Here is a 21,069-nt window from a genome sequence, read left to right on the forward strand (position 1 = left end):
ATCAGTTTATTCTACCTGCTTTGAGTTGACATTGGAGGCAAGCTATAAAACATACCAGTCTGAAGTGGAGAAAATGTTAGCTATAATACATTCTGGATTGTCACAACAATGAAGAGAAAGTGGAAATCCATGAAATAGGACCGTGAGTAAATTACTATCTGATCTATTTCAGCACCTTCTTCTGTCTCAAACCCACACACACTCCCTTTCTGGGAGTGTAAGGAAGACTAGTAGATAAGACCTGTACCAAAAAAACCTCAGCTGACATCCACTATAAAATCACTCATTAGTGCACTTTTGGTTCATGCCTTTTACCCTTGGCTGCCTCATGTTTTTTATTCAGTCATATTTGACCTCACCAAGACACAACTGTGTGGACTGCTCTAGGCTGGCATAGGCCCCTCTGGAGAGTTGTTGCATGAGGTGAGTGGGCTGATGAACAGATGTTTTCAGCATTAGGAAGCTCTTAAACTCTCTCACCTAGTATAAAAGTTCAAGGTTCTCATTCATTTCAAAAAGACCTGCAACTACAAGAAAGAGAATCCCAAGGTGGGCTTTGCATGGATATAGAAGTCTTGGTGTTAAACCTAACTTTTCTAAGGAATAAGACATTTTGGGGAAGGATTATCTATTGGTGTATAATATTTTGGAATGTTCCTTATTACTGCCTTACCTTTCTCCTCGACTGAAACATTTGGTCTCTTTCTAACAATAGTGAGGTGGAATAGAAATACACTCCATACAAAAGCAGGTTCCAGGGGAACTGAAAGTAAGCCACAGATGAGCTAGAGAAGGCTGCTGATAAGAACATGTTGCACAAATTATCTGGCTTATCCAGGTGCTCTGCAGTGCGTCTAACCCGTTGAGCCTGTGTGTTATCTCCACGTGGCTTAATCTGTGAGATCTTGCCAGAAGTTAACTTGCTTGTGTGTACAAGAGGAGGACATTCCTTTCAGTGCAGTCGGAACTACTTTGATCAAGCAGAGAGTGGCAGTTACTGAAGTGTCCCTGCAAAGTGGAAACACACCTGTTCCTTATATAGTTGGCTCTCCTAACCTCAGATTTTGCATCTGCAGATTCAACCAGCCACAGATGGAAAATATGTGAATAGAAAATAAAATAAAATAAAAATAATGCAGCAATTAAAATAATACAAATAAAAACAATACAGTATAACAACTATTTACATAGCATTTATATTATATTAGTTATTATAAGTAATCTATAAATAATTTAAAGTGTATGAGAGAATGTACATAGGTTATATGCCATTTTATATAACAGACTTGAATATCCACAGATTTTGGTATCTGCAGGAATTGATCCTCCACAGATACCAAGGGACAACTGTAGTTTCTTTAATAAGCAATGGTATTCACACCTGAGTGCCAGAAGTTCAGCTTTTCATGGTAACCCTATTATCTTGGAAAGTGAGTTTCCTTTACATATCAAATATATCTAAGCTAAAAGCTGAACAGCCAGCATGCTCCTAAATTTCTCACATAAAAGCAATACAAAGGGAGAAGGTATAGACTTTCCCAAAATAACCTTGCATCTGTGAAGTATTTTACCATTTATGCAAAAGAACTTTATTCCATTGATGCCATTCATAATCCTTTGAGGTGGGATCTGTTACCGTTGCAAGTCTTACTCAGGCGAGGCTGGCATCCATGCTTTAAAAAAAGCTGCACTCTACCCCAACTCTTAAGGGAGTGTTTTTCATGGTATTTTATTATAAAACTGTGTGTTGAAGTAGAGAGATCCCTTCATCAATTGATCTCAGACTTTACCATCAAAATATTAACTGTGGTGTCTAGAGAGAGCCAAACAGAGGGTAATTTTGTGTCTTTCCTGAAGTGGAAGCAAAAAAAAGGGGAGGGGGAAGGAACAGAGGATGTAGCTAACTCAGGAGTTTGGTTGACCATGGAATAACCTGATGAGTGAGGACTCTGACCCATATTCCCGGAATACGTTTAATACAAAATCTAGGAAAAGATGGGAGCTGCCCCAAAGCCCCTGGTAAATATTTAAGCTATTACCATTTTAGGAGGTTGCTAAATAATAAAACAAATAATTATTTCTGGGAAATGGTATGTTTTGAACTAATTCCCTTCTGCTAAAAATAAAAACTCATGTTCTAGGCTGATGTGACCAATAGGGACATGTACATGGCTATGCACTGGCAGCAGCCTTGTTAACATGTCATAATTACAGCAATGCTGATGGACAAGGGCCAGCCATTTGTCATCTCACCTGGTGAGTGGCCAAGCCCCTCATTTGCCCTTGCTTGGAATTGTGTCCTGCATTTAATTACTAAACCTCTACCACATATTGAAATCATACAAGTGCTTGTCTCCAGCAAGACCATGGTGTGGGCTGCTCAGTGGCAAAGAAGCTGGACTTCTGCAGAGATGAAAGATGAGGTTGTTAAAAATGGAAGGAAAAAAAAAAACCCAACTCTGAAATTCTTTATGACTAATTTTTCCTTGTGATATTGGTTGTGGAGTTTTCTGTCAATTCTTTACCCACTTGGTTGATTTCAATCATTATTTTATCTTACTTATAAGAAAGCAGAATCACTGCTGCTCTAAAAGTTACAGGGCAACGTGACTGGGCTGGAATTGAGTAGAGGATGCTTCTGTGGTGTGTCTGATGCTGCCTCCACTTGTACCTACTTAGACTAATTGATCAGCAGAGAAATGGGGTATAGCAGAGGGCTGAATGGAATTAAGATAAATATTGACAGAGTTGGCAAAATCAGAAAAGAGGAGGGCAGAGGGGTGCCCATGAAAATACTAAAATGACTGGAGCAGAGGCTGGAGTCTGAGTTGAGAGGGAGACATACAAATAGTCAAGAGTGTTGGTGAACAAAAGGGTAGGATATGGCATAGGCAGATACTGAGAACCTCAAAAGAGAAGAGGATTGTGCTGAGTCTTCCTTTAAAATGAAATGTTGTAATGTAATCGAGTGGGCCCTACATAGTTCCATGTGAGGGTAAACAGATCTAAGCCACAGGAATCCCTATTACTGTAAAGGGACAGCCAGACCTACATCACCTCAACTGAACTTCACAAACAGCTCCAGAACCACTCCATAGAGAAATTTGTTCTTTCCTCCTTCATTATAAAAGAGCTCATCTGAAAGTGCTAGAAGGAAAATGGCACAGGACCAGCAAGGAAAAGAGCTGGGCTCTGATGCTTCCCCTGCCCTAACCATTCGACCTCAGGGACATGGACGTCATTTTCCCAATCTGCATTCGTTCATTCATCTGTTAGTGCTTGTAATTCATAAATGTGCTAGACGCAATGCTAGATGTGAGGAGCATAATAGCAAACAAGACACACCTAAAACCTGCAGTTGACGGTGATCTCCAAGTTGTCTCTATTCGATGAGTCTAGTTATCCCCACTGACTACACAGGTTATAAGTGGAAGCCCTAAAATTTCACTGTAGTATTGCAAGACCTGTGGATCTTCGGACAGTCGGTAAGAAACAGCTATGGAATGGGGCAGGCATTCCTAATGAGATCCCTGGATACTAAGATCCCTTAACTTACTGCTAAGGGACTTTCAAGAAACTGTTTCTATCACGATAAAAGAGTCAAATGGAAATGACCCTCAACATATTTATATCAAATCAGTAAAAATTAAGTGTTTCTGCTTGCTGGTCAAAGTTTTAATGTACATATGTCTGTCTGCCTTAAAAACTGGGAAAAGTATTATTAAGCAAAAAACTTGGTTCACTATCACAAAGTTCCCAAGAAAATTGAAACTAAGAAGGGAACAAAGGGCAACTGAATGGCAAAAACCCTCAGCAGAGTGGAAAACCCTGGAATCAGAGTTTAAAGACATGGTTTGTTCAAATCTCACCCCTGCCTCTTCTGTGTAGCCTTGCAGGTATTTCTCTGAGCCTCATCTGTGAGACTAGAATAAAAGCTTACCTTCTATGGAGTTGACAGGACTCAGTAAGGAATTTTATAGTAAAGTACCCTATAAGCAACATGACATAGTTAAAATAATAACAATAGTAGTGATAGCAAGGTAGGAAAAGCCTGAGATGTGGAGCCAGACATAGCAAGTACAAATTTGCAGTTACTCGTCCCTGGCTGATGCTGGATAAATGATGTAATCTCAGTGTGTCTCCATTTCCTTAGCTGTAAAACAGATTATTTTCAGGATTAAATGAGATTGCATATATAGATATGGCCTGACACATATTAGAAGTTCAATAAACATTCATTTTGTTATTTGGAAGCCTTTAAGTGTTATACAAATGAAAATGTTACTATTTTCACTGCTCTAGTCTATCTAATGCATGATGATGCTTTATTTCTCTGACATACACACAGAAACATAAGCCTCATTTCAAAACACGTCAGACACATGATAGATGTTAAGGACAAGAAAGAGTGAAAAGCATAAAAATGTAAAGCATATTATTCATATATTTTACATATTTATACAATATATATGATTATATAATTATGCATTATAATATGTAATATATGATTATGTATTGTATATTATAATTATATAATTATAATATATAATATAATTTGGCTCTGTGTCCTCACTCAAATCTCATCTCGAATTGTAATCCCCACATGTTGAGGGAGGGACCTGCTGGGAGGTGATTGGATCATGGGGATGGTTTCCCCTGTGCTGTTCTTGTGATAGTGAGTGAATTATGAGAGCTAATGGTTTGTTTGTTTTTGAGACGAAATCTCGCTCTTGTCTCCCAGGCTGAAGTGCGACAGAGCGATCTTGGCTCACTGCAACCTCTGCCTCCCGGGTTCAAGCAATTCTCCTGCCTCAGCCTCCCAAGTGGCTGAGATTACAGGCGCCTGCCACCACGCCCAGCTAATTTTTGTATTTTTAGTAGAGACGGGGTTTCACCATGTTGGCCAGGCTGGTCTTGAATTCCTGACCTCAGGTGATTCGCCAGCCTCGGCCTCCCAAAGTGCTGGGATTACAGGCGTGAGCCACCACGCCCAGCCAGCGAATGGTTTTAAAGTGTGGCACTTCCTCACTCTTGCTCTCTCCTAGTGCCATTTACGAAGTGCCTTGCTTTCCTTTCACCTTCCACCATGATTCTAAGTTTCCTGAGGCATCCCTAGCCATGCAGAACTATGAGTCAATTCAACCACTTTTGTTTGTAAATTACCCAGTCTCAGGTGGTATCTTTTTTTTTTTTTTTTTTGAGACAGAGTTCCACTCTTATCGCCCGGGCTGGAGTACAGTGGTGCAATCAGGCTCACTGCAACCTCCGACTCTGGGTTCAAGCAATTCTCTTGCCTCAGCCTCCCAAGCAGCTGGGATTAGAGTCACCCACCACCATGCCTGGCTAATTTTTTTGTATTTTTAGTAGAGATGGGGTTTCACCATGTTGGCCAGGCTGGTCTCGAACACCTGACCTCAGGTGATCTGCCCGCCTGGGCCTCCCGAAGGGCTGCGATTACAGGGGTGAGCCACCGTGCCAGCCAGGTAGTATCTTTGTAGCAGTGTGAAAACGGACTAATAAAATATATATTGCCAATATATAATATATAATTAATATGCTATTAGTATACTTTACTGCTCTCATTATTTTTCTACATTACATTTAAACCTGAACTATGGTGATAAAATAAATACAACTGAGCAATTCAGAAAAGCCTCCTATTCAAACTAGTCAGCCAAAAATATCCCCTCTCTCCCTCATCCTCCTTCCATTGATTTAGTCTCCAAAGAGACAGGTGATTTGTCAATCTCCAGTCACATCAACTTATCAAGTCTAATCGTCACAATTTCTAATCAATTAGCATCAAGTCTAGTTAGTATAAAGCATCCCATCCTGACTGCTTTTCAGTCTTTATTTCCATAAGTATCTTTTTAGGGTCCAGAGAGGCCTCATAAGAGCCCTCAACATTGCTACAGCATTTTTCTTTTTTTGAGATAGAGTCTCACTCTGTTGTCCAGACTGGAGTGCAGTGGTGCCATCTTGGCTCACTGCAACCTGTGCCTCCCAGGATGAAGCAATTTTCATGTTTCAGCCTCCCAAGTAGCTGGGATTACAGGCACACACCACCCCACCCAGCTAATTTTTGTATTTTTAGTAGAGATGAATTTGCACCATGTTGGCCAGGCTGGTCTCAAACTCCTGGCCTCAAGTGATCCACCCAACTCTGCCTCCCAAAGTGCTGGGATTATAGGCGTGTGCCACTGCGCCTGCCCTGCTACAGCATATTTGACAGATGCATACTGTTTCCAAATGTAGCCCACCTGTTATTAGCCAAGACTCACAGGAAGTGTCTTTCAGGCATGGACTCATCCCATGACATAGTTACAAGAGTTGTGGCATCCATTCGAATCATCTTATTACTTGGCAGTTCTGCATGGCCTACACTCCACAGCAAGCTCAGGAAGAGGTGAGATCAATCCCATTAAAGACCTCAAGTTCTCTGCATAAAAAGGAGAGGGGCCAAGAAAGTGGGTGAGAGTAGATACCTTTTACCCCAGGTAGGAATATCAGTGGAAAAAGTAAGGCAGTACTGGAGAAAACAGCTGTATATTCTGTCTTCCCTCAACCCCACCCCTTGCTTTGCAGGTCTTTCTTTATATGTGCTAATGTTTGAAATTTGCCTATAAGTAATAATAATACTTATGAAATCCCTTTAAGAACCATACCCAGAGATATCTGATGTCTTTCTTCTCAAGGTGGTCATCCTCAGTCTCAACCCTGGCTACACATTAGAATGAACCGCAAAGCCTTTAAAAGCATGGATGCAGGGTCTCATCACAAGTCAATTAACTTACAGCTGAGTGGACAGCGGGCAGCCATCACTACTGTTCTCAAGAGTCCCAGGTCATTCTATTTTTGCAGTCAGTGCTTTAAGAGCAGTTGCGATGTCCACACTCTCTGGTGTTCCCAAAAAGGCACTGCTCTTCCCACAAGTGCTGGGAAGCATGAAATGTGAGGGGGAGACTATTTTTCATGGGTAGGAACAAGTTTTTCTATCTCAGATTCTACCTTGTTGACATGTGTGATGCTGAGATAAGGAGACCACTCTTTCTGGTGGACGCCCTTAATGCCTTCAGGAGTTTACATCTCATTCTTCAAAATGTTCCACTCTGCCTATAAGGAAAGCCAGGACTGTAAATGCATTTGCTCACATGGAAATAACCCACATAGCCCATCTGCAGATTTAAAAAAAAAAAAATGAAGCATCTACGTCTGTGCCATCCTTTGCATTAAGCGCAGTTCAGTTCTTTACTAACTTTGACTTTATGCCTCCATGAGAAGCATCCACGGCTTTTTTTCCCCAAAGTTGCATACTCCCTCATCTTCCACCCAACCCCTCAAGTCTTGCAAACTAAGAACTGCTGGGGGGTTCTTCATTTTTGTTTCTGTTTTTTGTTTGTTTGTTTGTTTTGCCGGAATTTTGCTCTTGTTGCCCAGGCTGGAGTTCAGTGGCCCCACCTTGGCTCGCTGCAACCTCTGCCTCCCAGATTCAAGCAATTCTCCTGCCTCAACCTCCAAAGTAGCTGGGATTACAGGTGCCCACCACCATGCCTGGCTAATTTTTTGTATTTTTAGTAGAGATGGGGTTTCACCATGTTGGCCAGGCTGGTCTCGAACACCTGACCTCAGGTAATCCACCCACCTCAGCCTCTCAACATGCTGTGATTACAGGCGTGAGCCACCGCGCCCGGCCTTTGTTTCCGTTTTTACACAGCACTGCTGCCCATCTTAGGGAGTTTAGCATTCACAGGCCCATTGCCCCACATCTACTTGTCAGTATGAGAAAGCAGGAGGCCAAGAATTACAAAATGATTCTCCTTTGGTTGGACTTCAGTACCGAGGCCACCCAAATTGACAAAAACTCTGAATGCAGACAAACAATCCTTGTTCCCTGTCCTCTGGCCCTTTGCAAATAAATGCCTTACCAGACCTGCCCTGCCACCCCACTCGCAGCCACCCAGCAAGAGCAGCATGTCAGCCTGCCGGAGTTTTGCAGTTGCAATCTGCATTTTAGAAATAAGCGTCCTCACAGCACAGTACACGACCAGGTGAGTCAGTTACTTTTCTGCTTGTCTCTGGAAATTTCCTGTAGGATTAGCAGCAAAGTACATAACAATGTTAATCCACGTGGCAATATACAGAGCCCTAGCATTTAAACTTTGAAGAGATAAGAAAATACATAGGGTGCATCTTTACGAGTTTTCTGTGGAAATCTGCTGCCGTTTCTGGGGATTTATTTTCAACAAGGCACTCAAATGTTAAGACTGAGGTATTCTTTAAATACTTGGAATTATAAAATAAAGCTTGTTTTCACCAGTGTGTGATAAACCTGTGTTTATTAGTGCCTGATGTCTGAGAAGTTTAAAATTAAGGAAATTAATCTTTCCCTCACTCTGCCTCAATGTCTGACACCTTTAACATTTGGATACATCACCCTTTTGCCTCCACATTAGGCAAAGGTTAACTATTTTGTTTCTTTCCCTTGACATCCTGAGTTGTGTTCAGAGGCATGCGTTTTGTTTAGGGCCATTTGGGATTTAGGTCACATTTCTTCCCTTCCAGAATTGCAGTGATGCAGACCTGTCACTCATGCTTCCACCAAAGACACTTTTTCTCCTTTTTCTCTGATCCTAATCGGGATTGCAAAGCCCATGGCAAGTCATCCAGGAAACAAATCACCCAGATAATAAGTGTTTATTGAACACCTACACTGTACCTAGAAATAGTGGAGGTTAGGGTCACATGAGGCATCCTTCCTTCCATCCTGGAGTCATCAGAGTAGACATCGACCTGTATAATTCAGTACAAGATGATCCGTTCTGGGAAAAGTACTGAAATATTCCTCACTTCAACAGTATGGCTGGGGGGAAATGTCTGCCCAAGTCCTGTTTCCCTGCTCAGACATAACCATAACCTGCTTCCAATTCCTCATTAGTCATTTGACTCTTGGTTTACCCAAATGCTGTTTTGAACTTTGATGTCCGTCTCCAGTACATATTTGCCTGCCTCTTGGCTGCAGTTGGAGGCCACCATTCAGCCTGGGCTCCACTCACCAAGTGGGTTATTCACAGGGCTGCATCTTTCAGGAGGGGGCACCCAGAGGTGCTACACAGACGAACATGGGCCCTGGATCCAGTGCTCACCCAGACCTTTCCTTCATCCCTCCTCTTTCCATATTATCTGTAAAGCATTGTACCATTCAGAAAATATTTTTGTTTAGTGGGCATCTGGGCACAAAAGGGATTTGGAAAGGCAGTTCCTCCAAGTTGCTTTAGCTCTCTTGAACTTCACCTGACCCTTTCTTAAGCTAAAAAAAAAATAATAATAACTCAAACAACCCACATTCCTAGATTGCGGCTCCTGCTGATCAAAAATGAGAGGCTGTGGGGAAGCTTCGACTGCTTTGAAGTGCGTACCCCCCGGGTCCTGGCCACACTCGGCTGTTTCAGGCAGGACCGGAAAGCCCCCTTAGCTGGACCCCAGCTCCAGCAGCTGCATGGCTGAGTTTGGTTTGGCTTCGTGGACTCCCATTGCTATGCCCTCTTGAGTTTGCCCTGGTTGCCCTGCTCTGAATGCTCTGTGCTTTGCCCTTTGACAGGGGTTGAGGTCAAAACAGAGTGTTCAGAGCCCTCAGTCATGAAGTGAGACGATTTGTTTGAATAATAGCTAACTGAAATTTGCAAAATAACTTTGTATATAAATATAAATTTAACCAGAATAAAGCATTCCTCTGAAGCTAGACTTCCCAGGCTCAGGTCAAGGCACCATTACTTACCAACAGTGTCATTTTGGGCGGGTTGCCTGGCCTCTCTGTACCTCGGGTCCCTCGTCTGTAAGATGTGGTTTTATTTATGTCCTGGAACTACCGTAACAAAGCACCACAAGCTGGATGGCTTCAAACAAGAGAAATGTATTGTCTCACAGTTCTGGAGGTTAGAAGTCTGAAAACAAGGTGTTGGCAGGGCCGTGCTCCCTCCGGTACTCTGGGAAGGGTCCTTCCTAGTTTCTGGTGGTGGCCAGCACTCCCTTGTATTTTATTTTTTGGTTTCAGGTCATTTCAATCTTTGTGTCTATGATCACATGGCCATCTTCACATCATCTTCCCATTGTGTACATCTTTATAAAAATGTCCTCTTTTTAAAAGGACACCAGTCATAACTGGATTAGGGCCCACCCTAACGATGTCATTTTAACTTGATTACCTCTGTAAAGACCCTATTTCCAAATAAAGTCCCAGTCTTATTTGATACTTAGGATCAAATAATTATCTGGGGGTTAGGACTTCAACATACCTTTCAGGGATGGCAGGCAGGCACAATTCAACTCATCACAGTGGTAATGATAGCATCTATCTAATAAGGTTTTTGTTGTAAACATTAAATAGGTATACATGTAATGTACTTATGACATCTGTGCCTGGCGCATGGTAAGAACTTAATAACTGCCAGGTATTTAAAAAAATAATAACCTTCCTGTGCTTTCACTTTGCTATCTTTCTTGTTTAGGAAGGAAGGGTTGGAATTACAGCTAGCCTTCCGGGCTCTCTCATGGCTGAAGACATCTTATGCCACAGCTACAGTGACCTGTTATTCCTGGGGAACTGTCAGGGATTTCTAACTATTGTTTTTTTTCTTTTCTTCTTTTTTTTTTTTTTTTTTTACAAAGATTAATGTGACCATAAGAACTGGCCATGAGGGGGACATCATCCCTTATGTTTCTCAAGGTAGAGCATCAATGTTAAAAACCACCAAGAGAGTAGAATAGTAGCCCAGAGCTTCTGGAGCCAGGCGACCTGGGTTTGATCCCAGGCTCCACAATTTACTGGCTCTGCGCCTTAAGTAAATTCCTTAACTTCTCCAAACCTGTACCTCACCTGCTAAATGGGAATAATAATGTGTCCTGCTGTGAGGAATACCTGAGATAACAAAGACAACATGCGAAGCACAGTGCCAGGCAAACAGGAAGTGCTCTGTGAGTGTAGCTATCATTACCTTTTCTCTCTAATTTGTAAATAACAAAATATGCACATGGTTCAAAGATCAAAAATAAAACAAGGTATACATTGAATATCTTACTTTCCCACTCATGACTTTCTGTGAGATTTGCGTTATCATATATAAAGTGTTTTAAAAACACTTCTTCACTCCCACCTCATCCTGCCTCTACAGGTTGTCACATATATGAGTTTCTGAGTATCCTTCCAGTACTTCTTTTGTAGATTGAACCATAGACTCATATGTAATCTTACTCCCTCCCAGTCTTTTGCAAATGATATCATATTATATATACTATCTTTTACTTTCTTTCTTTTTTTTTTTTTTTTTTACTTCATGGCATATCCTGGATAACTTTCTGAGTCAATATGAGGGAGCTTCCTCATTCTCATAGCTGATTAATTCTTATTGATGAATATTTGGGTGTTTCCAATCTTTTGCACTAGAAATAATGTTGCAGTGAATATCCTTGTTTATATATCATTTTGTAAGTGGTTAGGTGTACCTGAGGATTAATTCCCAGAGTGATCTGAGTCAAAAGATAATCACTTTGTGACAGTGCTAAAATTGCCCTATTTGTATTATTTTGCACTTTAGCCAGCAGAGTAAGAGAGTACTTGTTTCTCACAGCCTTGCGACAGGAACTGTAGGCCAACCTTTTGATATTTGTCAACTTCATAGGTTAAAAAAAAAAAAGGTATTTTGGCAAGGTTGTAATTTGCCTTTCTCTTTTTGAGTCAGATTGCACATTTTTTCATATATTTAAAGGCCATATGTTTTTCTTTGTGAACTATTCATTTCCTTTGTCCATTGTTCTATTAAGTCTCTTGTCTGTCTCTTACATATTTCTATGATCACTTCATAAATTAGTCTTTGTCTCTGATATGAATTACAAATATTTTTCCCAGTTCATCATTCGTCCTTTGACTTTACATGATATGTTTTAGTGGAGTTATTTTCATATTTAATTTATTCCTCACTTTTTAAATACCTAAGGAGTACTAGGCTGGGGATTAGAAGGCCTGAAAGTGACTAGTTACCTGGGCTCTGGAAAGAAGTTGTCTGGGTTTCAATTCCAACTCTGCCACCAAGTAGCTGCTGTCTAATCTGAGGGCAATTCCTTACCATTTCTGTGGCTCAGGTCCTCATCTTTAAAGTGTAATAATAATAATAGTAGTAGATATCTAAGGGATGATATAAGAATTAAGTGAGATGATAAATATAAAGTCTTAAGGGAAGAATTCCTGATGCATATAAGCACTCACAAATGTTAGCAATTATTATTTAATTTATTTTAATTCAATTTATCTCAACAATCTGGAAGAATATCCAAACATTCATTAATAGAAAAGTTCTGGATATCTAACAAACTGAAGATATTTAAAATGTCACTTTTTCCTCCTACTTTGGTTATATTCGCCTAAGTTTTTCATTTTTATATTCCATGCAAGTGAACAGATATTTATTTATGAACTACATTTGGCCAAATAGGATAATTTGTGTATTTGTCCATTTAATACATAAAACAGTTATCAACTTTGTCGAATGAGCCAGACGTTGTGTCAGGAACTGCAGTATAATGTTGGACACATTACAGAGGGTCCCTGCCCTCACTGGGCTTACAATCTAGTGAGAAATGCTAACAAGGAAATGGCAATTACAACTCAGTCAAGTTCCCTTGTTGCACCTCAGCCAAGTGAGGCCCGTGATGCTCCTGTGAAGCTTCACCAGTCCACTTGGATACCGGTTTCCTCTGCTCTAGCTTAATCGAGGACTTTGCTCCTATAATTCTGCCACTTTTCTCCTGCAGCATCAATACCTCCCTTTTACTGAATCATTCTCAATGGCATACAAACATGTTTTAACTTAAAAAAAAAAATGTTGGTACATTTCTCCACATTACTCTAGACCCACTCCCTTGCATCCAGTCTCATGGTATGAAATACCCTCTTATATTCTGACAACATCATATCTATATTTATGGTGAAACACCATTTATATGACGACATCCCCACATCTATACTTATGGTGAAATACCACTTAGACTCTGACAACTCCCACATCTGTATCTCCAGTGCAATTGCTTCCCTGAGCCCAGTGACCAGTTGCTTAGTCAACATCTCTTCTTGAAAAATCTAATAGGCATCCCAAACATAACATGTCTGGAGAATACCTATTGATTTCTCTACTCGTCTCTACCCACCCTGCACTAACATTCACCAAGTTACTTAGATTAAAACCTGGGAATCATACCTGACACCTCTACGTGTGTCATTCCCACTTGCAACTTAACAGTAAGTCCTGTTGGCACTATCTTTAAACATATCCCAAACCTGATTGCTTTTCACTATCTCCATGGGCACCACTCACTCCAGCCCAAATCACTATTATTTCTTGCCTGCCTCCATTTTTGTCCACTCGCCAGTAGTCAATTCTCCATCCAGCAACCACAGAAATCATTGGAAAACACAAATCTGTGTTACTTCTGCTCCCCAACTCTTCTAAGTATTCCTCGCAATCTCAGAATCAAATCCAAATGCCTGTCCATGGCCTGCAAAGTAGAGCTGCACCCTTCCCTGTTCCCCAGGGCATTTGCACTCTCTTTTTGGCTCACTCTGCTCTAACACCATGCTTGCAGTGCCTCCAACATGCCACATCAGGGCCTTTGCACTTATTTTTCCCTTAGCTTGGAAAACTTTATCCAGACCCTCACAGAGCTTCCTCTCTAAATTCATTCAGGACCTTAATGGACTATCACCTTCTACTCTCTTTTTGTTTTGTTTTGTTTTTTGCTGTGTAACAACTCATTCTAAAATAGTATCTTAAAAGAATAGCAATTATTTCTTTTGCTCATAAATCCAGGGGTTGCCTGGGCTCAGCTAAGTGGTCCTCATGGACCTCCCACATAGGTGTGGTCAGATGGTGGCTGCGGCTGGGGTCATCTTGATGGCTTATTCACTCACATGTCTGTTACCTGGGCTGGGAAGACTCAATCAGCTGGGGAGCTGAACAACTGGGTGTGTTTAGGAATCTCTCTCTCTCTCTCTCCACCCCCATGCTCGTAAGTGCCTTCATACACAGTGGTGAAAATCTTTCAAGCAAATATCTTTAGATAAACCAGCAGAATTCACATGGCTTTTTGTAACCCAGTCTTAAAATTCATACAGTGTTACTTCCTCTGCTTTCTACTCATCAAGGCTGTCACAAAGGCCCAGCCAACTTCAATAGAAGCAAACATAAACCCTACTTTCGATGGGAAGAGTGTCAAAGAATTTCTGGACATATTTTAAAAGCACCACACCACCTGTGAGAGGATTCTTTCACTGCCCTTCCTCCCAACTCCAGTCCTAGGGCAGTCTCTATCCTCTTACCCAGCCTGCTTTGTTTTCCTTCATAACTCACATGTCTTAAGAAATATTGCATGTTGTATTTTCTAGCATACTTGCTTCTTATATCTCACCTACTAGAGTGTAGGCCCCATGATGACAAGAACATTGTCTGTCTTGCAACCTTAGCCACTAGAACAATTTCCGACATGTACCAGGTCCTCAGTAAAGGTTGGTGACCGTTGGCTCATTTAAACCACATGACAGAAGCTCTGAAATAAGACTTGAAAAATCAGGAAAGGTTCTTTAAAAACTTAGTGTTTGACACTGCTGTTATATTATCTTTTCATCTTGATGAGTTGCATGAACAAAGAAAGTATGCCAGATCCATTGGTTGAAAATGTAGTCCTAACTAGCTTATATTTCTCCACTCAAAGGTGCCACATTATCGTATTTATTGACAAAAAGATTCCTTCATAAAGTAAGTGCTTTCCTGCCTGGGCCTACCACAAAGTATCTTGGAATTCGAGGTGCTACTGAGGCTTTCTTTTTCTAAAACTGGAAACTTTTCTTCGTGGCAGGATAATAGGACCGGGCGTATATCAATGACCCTTCATTTGATGCATTTCTGGCCCAGAGTTAGATCTCCTGCCATGTTGATGTACATCACTTTGATCTAGGAAGTGACTTTCAGGCTGAGATTGAAACACTTGGAGATATGTTTTATTTGATAAACACACTTAGATGAAGTCATCTAAGAATCCAGAAAGTGCTTTACAAATACTTCTCCACTCAGCCTAATAGCACAGCAGGGTGACAGGCAGGCAGTAAGTGTTGTACATATGCAGTCCTTGAACTACAAAAGATGGTCTGCTGAGTGAGTTAAGTGGGCTAAGCAGGGGGTGTTGGGCTCAGAGGATGAAAGACAGAAGAAGCTATTCAAGATCACCTATGTTCTTTCTTAGTATTTATGCAGCATATTCTTTCAATAATATATTCTTTTTGCATGGCTGTTATTCTCTCCTAACAATTCCCATGAGTTCTGCCTTCACTGTGCTTCCAGTGAGCCAGGTACCTGGCACAGTGAAGGCAAAACAACCAGGTGTTAAAACAATTTTCAATTTATTTTTGCCTAATTTGACATCATTCAGGTGTAAGCTTAAAGTAGGTACAGGCAAGAGTCAGGCTGTCCAACTGACGTGCCTTGCCTGAGGCTGCTATAAGTTTAAAAATACTTGCATTCTTGTTAACTTGCTGTATCTCAAGATGTCTAAAAGGCATGAGGCTATTAGATGCAGAAATTAGTAAATATGCTATGACCACTCAGCTTATTTCAAAGAGGATTTAGTTTGGAGGGAAAAAGCCAGCACAGGAGACAGGGAAACATTGCACTGAACTAAGAGCTAAGAGTTGTCCAGTCTAGACCCAGTTTTTTACTAACTGTTCAACTTTGGATAAGTAGTGTAATTCTCCATTTTTAGTTTCCCATCTATAAAAAAGAACTAGTAATGCTTACAAAGTTTACCAAGAAAAGGTAGAGTAAAGGTTAATGAGAAAATGAGCTTTGAAAATTGTCTAGTAAAATGAATAAACAAATATAAGGTTTTACTTAATCAAAGTCATTTATGAGTGTTATGGGCTGATCTCCCTGATCATCCCCTGCCACCACCACCACCATTTCATATGTTGAAGTTCTAACCCCCAAAACCTGTTAATGTGACTGTATTTGCGGTTAAGACCTTTAAAAAGGTAATTAAGTTAAAATGAGGTCATTAGGGTGGGCCTTAATCCACTGTGACTGGTGTCCTTATAAGAAGAGGAAATTTGAACACAGACACCAGGGAAGGCCATGTGAAGACACAGGGAGAAGATGGCCATCTACAAGCCAAGGAGTGGGACCTCAGAAGGAGTCAACACAACCATATCTTGATTTCAGACTTCTAGCCTCTAGAATTGCAAGAAAATAAATTTCTGTTGTTTAAGGCACCCAGTCTGTGGTACTTTGTTACGGTGGCCCTAGAAAACTCATACACTGAGCTTAACATCCAGAGAATGCAAGTTCTAGTCCCAGGGCAAGAGAGTGATATGTAAGAACCTTCCTATGGCAATAGATTGAATCATTCAAGGAATGAATTCAAATCATAGTCCGGGAGAGCAATAAAAGATAAAAGGCAAAGATCTGGTGCTTTGTACTAAGTCCCAAGTGTGAGTCATACTTAGTCAAAAAAAACCAAAAAGGAGTCCTTGGGTTAGAAGTTAAGAAGGAAGTAAATAAGTGTACATCTAGTCAATGTGGGCCTATTATTATTGCAAATGATGTTAGAGAACTGTCTAGAGATAATGCCAGTATCATTGGAGCAGGGTCTGGTCACTTACATGTGGGAAAGATGAACAGCCCTTGTTGGGTTCTAGATTTCTCCAGTAATGGACTGAAACTCACTCTGGAGTATTCGCAATGAGTTTTACCTTCCATGCATGATTCTCCAGTCTGTACAGTATCCTCTGAACCAGCATTCACTGAGGCTTGTCTGAGTGGCAGGTGAGAAAGATGAGGTTTCTGGAACCAAGGAAGTAATCTATCTTGGGGAAATGTTGAAACAAAATGTTAACATATTCAAAAAGTAATAGATGAAAACAGATAATCCAGCTCAAGGCAACAGCACTAATACTGGAGAAATGAGACATTAAAAAGATTCATAGAAATGTTAATAGAGCCCAGAGCAATTCCTGAAACCAATGACCTTCCAATGAGATTCCTTTACCTCCTAGTGTAATTTAGTTTTCTATGTACATATTCTTATAGCATCTTGTCTCATATTTCATTTAATTATTTACTCACTTATTCACTCATCTATTCATTCATCAAATATTTATTAATTTCCTGTTATTGGCTATGCAGGGGGGTTACAATGGTATTCAAAACAACAAAACAAAACAAAAACCATGATCCTCAAACTAACTAGCTAGAGTTTACATTCTAGCTAAAAATATCAGTGAGCTTAGGGACATTTCTGTTTTGTTCAGCTTGAATATCAAATACCTGGAATATAGTAGGTACTCAGACAGGATACCAGCTCAGTGACAATTTTAGGTCCGTGGTAGTTTCAATCTTGGGTAATGATATAATGAGTACTCCTACACCTACTTGAGGTCCACCCTTCAGATATCATGGATTTCCACCAGATGTTGCTAAGCAGTGTTTCTCAACATTGTTTGAACATGAGAATCACCTCGGTAACTTTTTAAAAACATTGATGCCTAGAGCCCATCCTCAGAGAGCTTGATTTAATCAGTATAGAATGGGGATCACAATTTTACAATTCCTATTTTTAATATCTAAGGATTATGATATGTACATGGTATTGAGACCCACTGCTATAGGGCATTAAGGTGTATGTGCTATTGCCTCTTGATGTGGCCTGTCAGTTCCAGATGAGGCTGTAGATTTATGGAAACATTCTAGCAGAGAATTTCTTAGTCACGTGGTTTCAGATATGCACTAGTACTCAGACTTCCAAGAAAGCAGGTTCTTCTAGAAGTTTTGGCATCCCATGTAATACATTTTTAGCCTGCAATTTTAGAAGATGAAGCTCATCACATCTCCTGATATTCTGGAAGGTGTAGGCAAGGGCCAGGCTTACAAAAATGCCATCTCCAGCCAGGAAGTCTGCCTTGCAATCCTTGCTCAAAAACCATGTGGATGATTCCCCAGGAGATCACACCCTAGAGAGATACAGGCCTAGATTTGGCCAGAACCCCATGACTAAGGACTTCCTTCCTCCTCTTTCAATTATTCAATTATTCATTAAAAAAAAACCTTTCCTGAGTACCTATTATGTTCCAGGTATTTGATATTCAAGCTGAACAAAACAGGAAAGTCCCCAAACTCACTGGTATTTTTAGCTAAAATGTAAACTCCTGCTTTGGGGATCATGTTTTTTGTTTTGTTTTGTTTTGAACACCATTGTAACACCCATGCTTAGCCAATAATAGGAAATTAATATATATTTGATGAATAGATAAATGAGTGAATAATTAATTCAATGAAATATGAGAACAAGATGCTGTAAGAATATGTACATAGAAAACTAAATTACACCAGGAGGTTAAGGTGGATTCTCAGAAAAATATAATGTGTGTCCAAGATGAGATCAATGTAGTGAATAGTGAATAGCATGGTTAAAAGCCTGAAGACATGAGAAAAAGTGGCTTGTCTTGAAATTTTAATGTTCAGTGTAGCTGGAGCTTAAGTGGAGAAAAGTAAAGTTGGAGAATTAGGACAGGGATAGGCCATGTAGAGCTCTGTAGGCATTGTGCGTTTGTTTCCTATCACAGCTGTAACAAATTACTACAAACTTAGTGGCTTAAAACACTAATGTATTATTTAACAGGTCTAGAAGTCAGAAAATTGAAGTAGGTTTCACTAGGCTAAAATCAAGGTGTTGGCAGGGCCAGATTCCTTTCTGGAGGCTCTAAAGAAAAATCATGTCCTTGCTATTCCCAGATTCTACAGCTGCCTGTGCTTCTTGGCTCATTGCCCTCTTCTTCCATCTTCAGAGCCAGCAACAGCAGGTGGAGTCCCTTTTCTTGCTTTGAATTTCTCCTGCCTTTTCTGTCTTCACATCTCTCTCACCCACTCTTCTCCTTTAAAGAGCCCATGTAATCAGAGTGGGCCCAACCAAACAATACAGGATGATCTCCCCATAATCACATTTGCAAAGTCCCCTTTGCCATGTAAGGCAACATATTCACAGGTACCAGCAATTGGAACAGGGATATCTTTGAGAGTCATTATTCTGCCTATTGCATTATGTTAAAAAAAAAAAAAAAAAACTTAGACTTCATCACAAGAGTGGTGGGAAGCTACTGAAGGTTTCTCATAACTGAATGGTAAGATCAAATTTGCATTTTTAAAAGACCCCTGTGGTTGCCTTCTGGAAACTGAATTAGAGAGTAATGTTTGTAGTCATCTAGGAGATATATAATGTTGGTGTAGACAAGAAAAACATCTGAAAGAGATGAAGAGAATGGATGGGTTTGAGAATCATTTACAAGACTGTAAACAGCAAATTTTTGTGGTTGATTAGATGGCATAGATGAGGATTGGAGTGCAGGATGAGACAGGTAGCACCAGGTATCTGATTAGAATGACTGCATAAATGGAAGTGTCATTTGCCAAGACAATAAATACAAAGGAGAAGCATATTTGAGAGGGGAGAAAAATTAATGCACTCATTTGGGAACTCATTGAGTTCAGTAAGTCATGAAGATCTTCAAGTGCAAGGTCCAATAGGAAGTTGTCTTCAAAAGTTTAAAGTCCAGGAGAGATGTCTGGGCTGCTGACTTATCTCTGGGTGTCTGATATGGTTTGGCTCTGTGTCCCTACCCAAATCTCATGTCAAATTGTAATTCCCATGTGTCGAAGGGCAGGCATAGTGAAAGGTGATTTAATTATGGAAGTGGACTTCCCCCTTGCTGTTCTTGTGATGGAGTTCTCATGAGAGCTGGTTGTTTAGAAGTATGTAGTACTTCTCCCTTCACTCTCTGTCTCCTGCCACTATGTGAAGATGTGCTTGCTTCCCCTTCACCCTTCCATCATGATTGGGTTCCCTGAGGCCTCCCCAGCCATGCCTCCTATACAACCTGTGGAACTCTGTGTCAATTCAATCTTTTATCTTTAGAAGTTACCCAGTCTCAGGTAGTTCTTTATAGCCATGTGAGAACAGACTAATACAGAAAATTGGTAACAAGAGTGGGACATTGCTTTAAAGATACCTGAAAATGTGGAATTGACTTTGGAACTGGGTAACAGGCAGAGGTTGGAAGAGTTTGGAGGTCTCAGAAGAAGACAGGAAGGGAAAATGGAAGAAAATTTGGAACTTCCTAGAGACTTGTTGAATGATTTTGGCCAAAATGCTGATAGTTATATGGACAATGAAATCCAGGCTGAGATGGTCTCAGATAGAGATAAGGAACTTATTGGGAACTAAAGCAAAGGTCCTCTTGCTATGTTTTATCAAAGAGACTGGTGGCATTTTGCCCCTGCTCTAGGAATCTGTGGAACTTTGCACTTGAGAGAGATGACTTAAGGTATCTGGTAGAAGAAATTTCTAAGCAACAAAGTGTTCAGGATATGGCCTGGCTGCTTCTAAAATCCTATGCTCATTTGCATAAGCAAAGAGAACTCATATTTAAATGGGAAGGAGTATGTAAAAGTTTGGGAAATTTGCAGCCTGACCATGAGGTAGAAAAGAGAAACTCATTTTCTGGGGAGAAATTCCAGCCAGCTGCAGATATTTGCAAAAATAAAGAGGAACCAAATGTTAATAGCCAAGACAAAGGGGAAAATGCCTCCAGGGCATTTCAGGGACCTTTGTGGTAGCCCCTTCTATCACGGGCTCGGATATCTAGGAGGTAAAAATGATTTCATGGACTAGGCCCAGGGCCCCACTGCTCTGTGCAGCCTTGGGACATGGCACCCTGCATCACAGCTGCTCCAACTCCAACTATGCCTAAAAGGGGCCAAGTACAGCTCAGGCCATTGCTTCAGAGAGTGCAAACCCAAGCCTTGGTGGCTTCCACACGGTATTGGGCCTGCAGGTGCACAGAAGGGAAGAGTTGAGGTTGGGGACCTCAACCTAGACTTCAGAGAATGTATAGAAATGCCTGCATGTCCAGGCAGAAGTTTGCTATAAGGACGGTGCCCTTGTGGACAACCTCTACTTGGTCAATGTGGAGGAAAAGTGTCA

General features: G+C 40.7%; 1 protein-coding gene across 1 annotated transcript in view; it reads left to right on the forward strand.

Moving 5' to 3' along the window:
• The first annotated feature begins 7,940 nt into the window (after positions 1–7,940).
• Positions 7,941–21,069, forward strand: part of C9 (complement C9) — a 78,781-nt gene continuing 65,652 nt past the window's right edge. The window contains exon 1 of the mRNA XM_055246047.1: positions 7,941–8,048. Within this exon, the coding sequence (XP_055102022.1) occupies positions 7,972–8,048 (77 nt within the window). The 5' untranslated portion in view covers positions 7,941–7,971. The remainder of the gene's footprint in view (positions 8,049–21,069) is intronic.

This window comes from Symphalangus syndactylus, chromosome 16, assembly GCF_028878055.3.
Source record: "Symphalangus syndactylus isolate Jambi chromosome 16, NHGRI_mSymSyn1-v2.1_pri, whole genome shotgun sequence".
NCBI lineage: Eukaryota > Metazoa > Chordata > Mammalia > Primates > Hylobatidae > Symphalangus > Symphalangus syndactylus.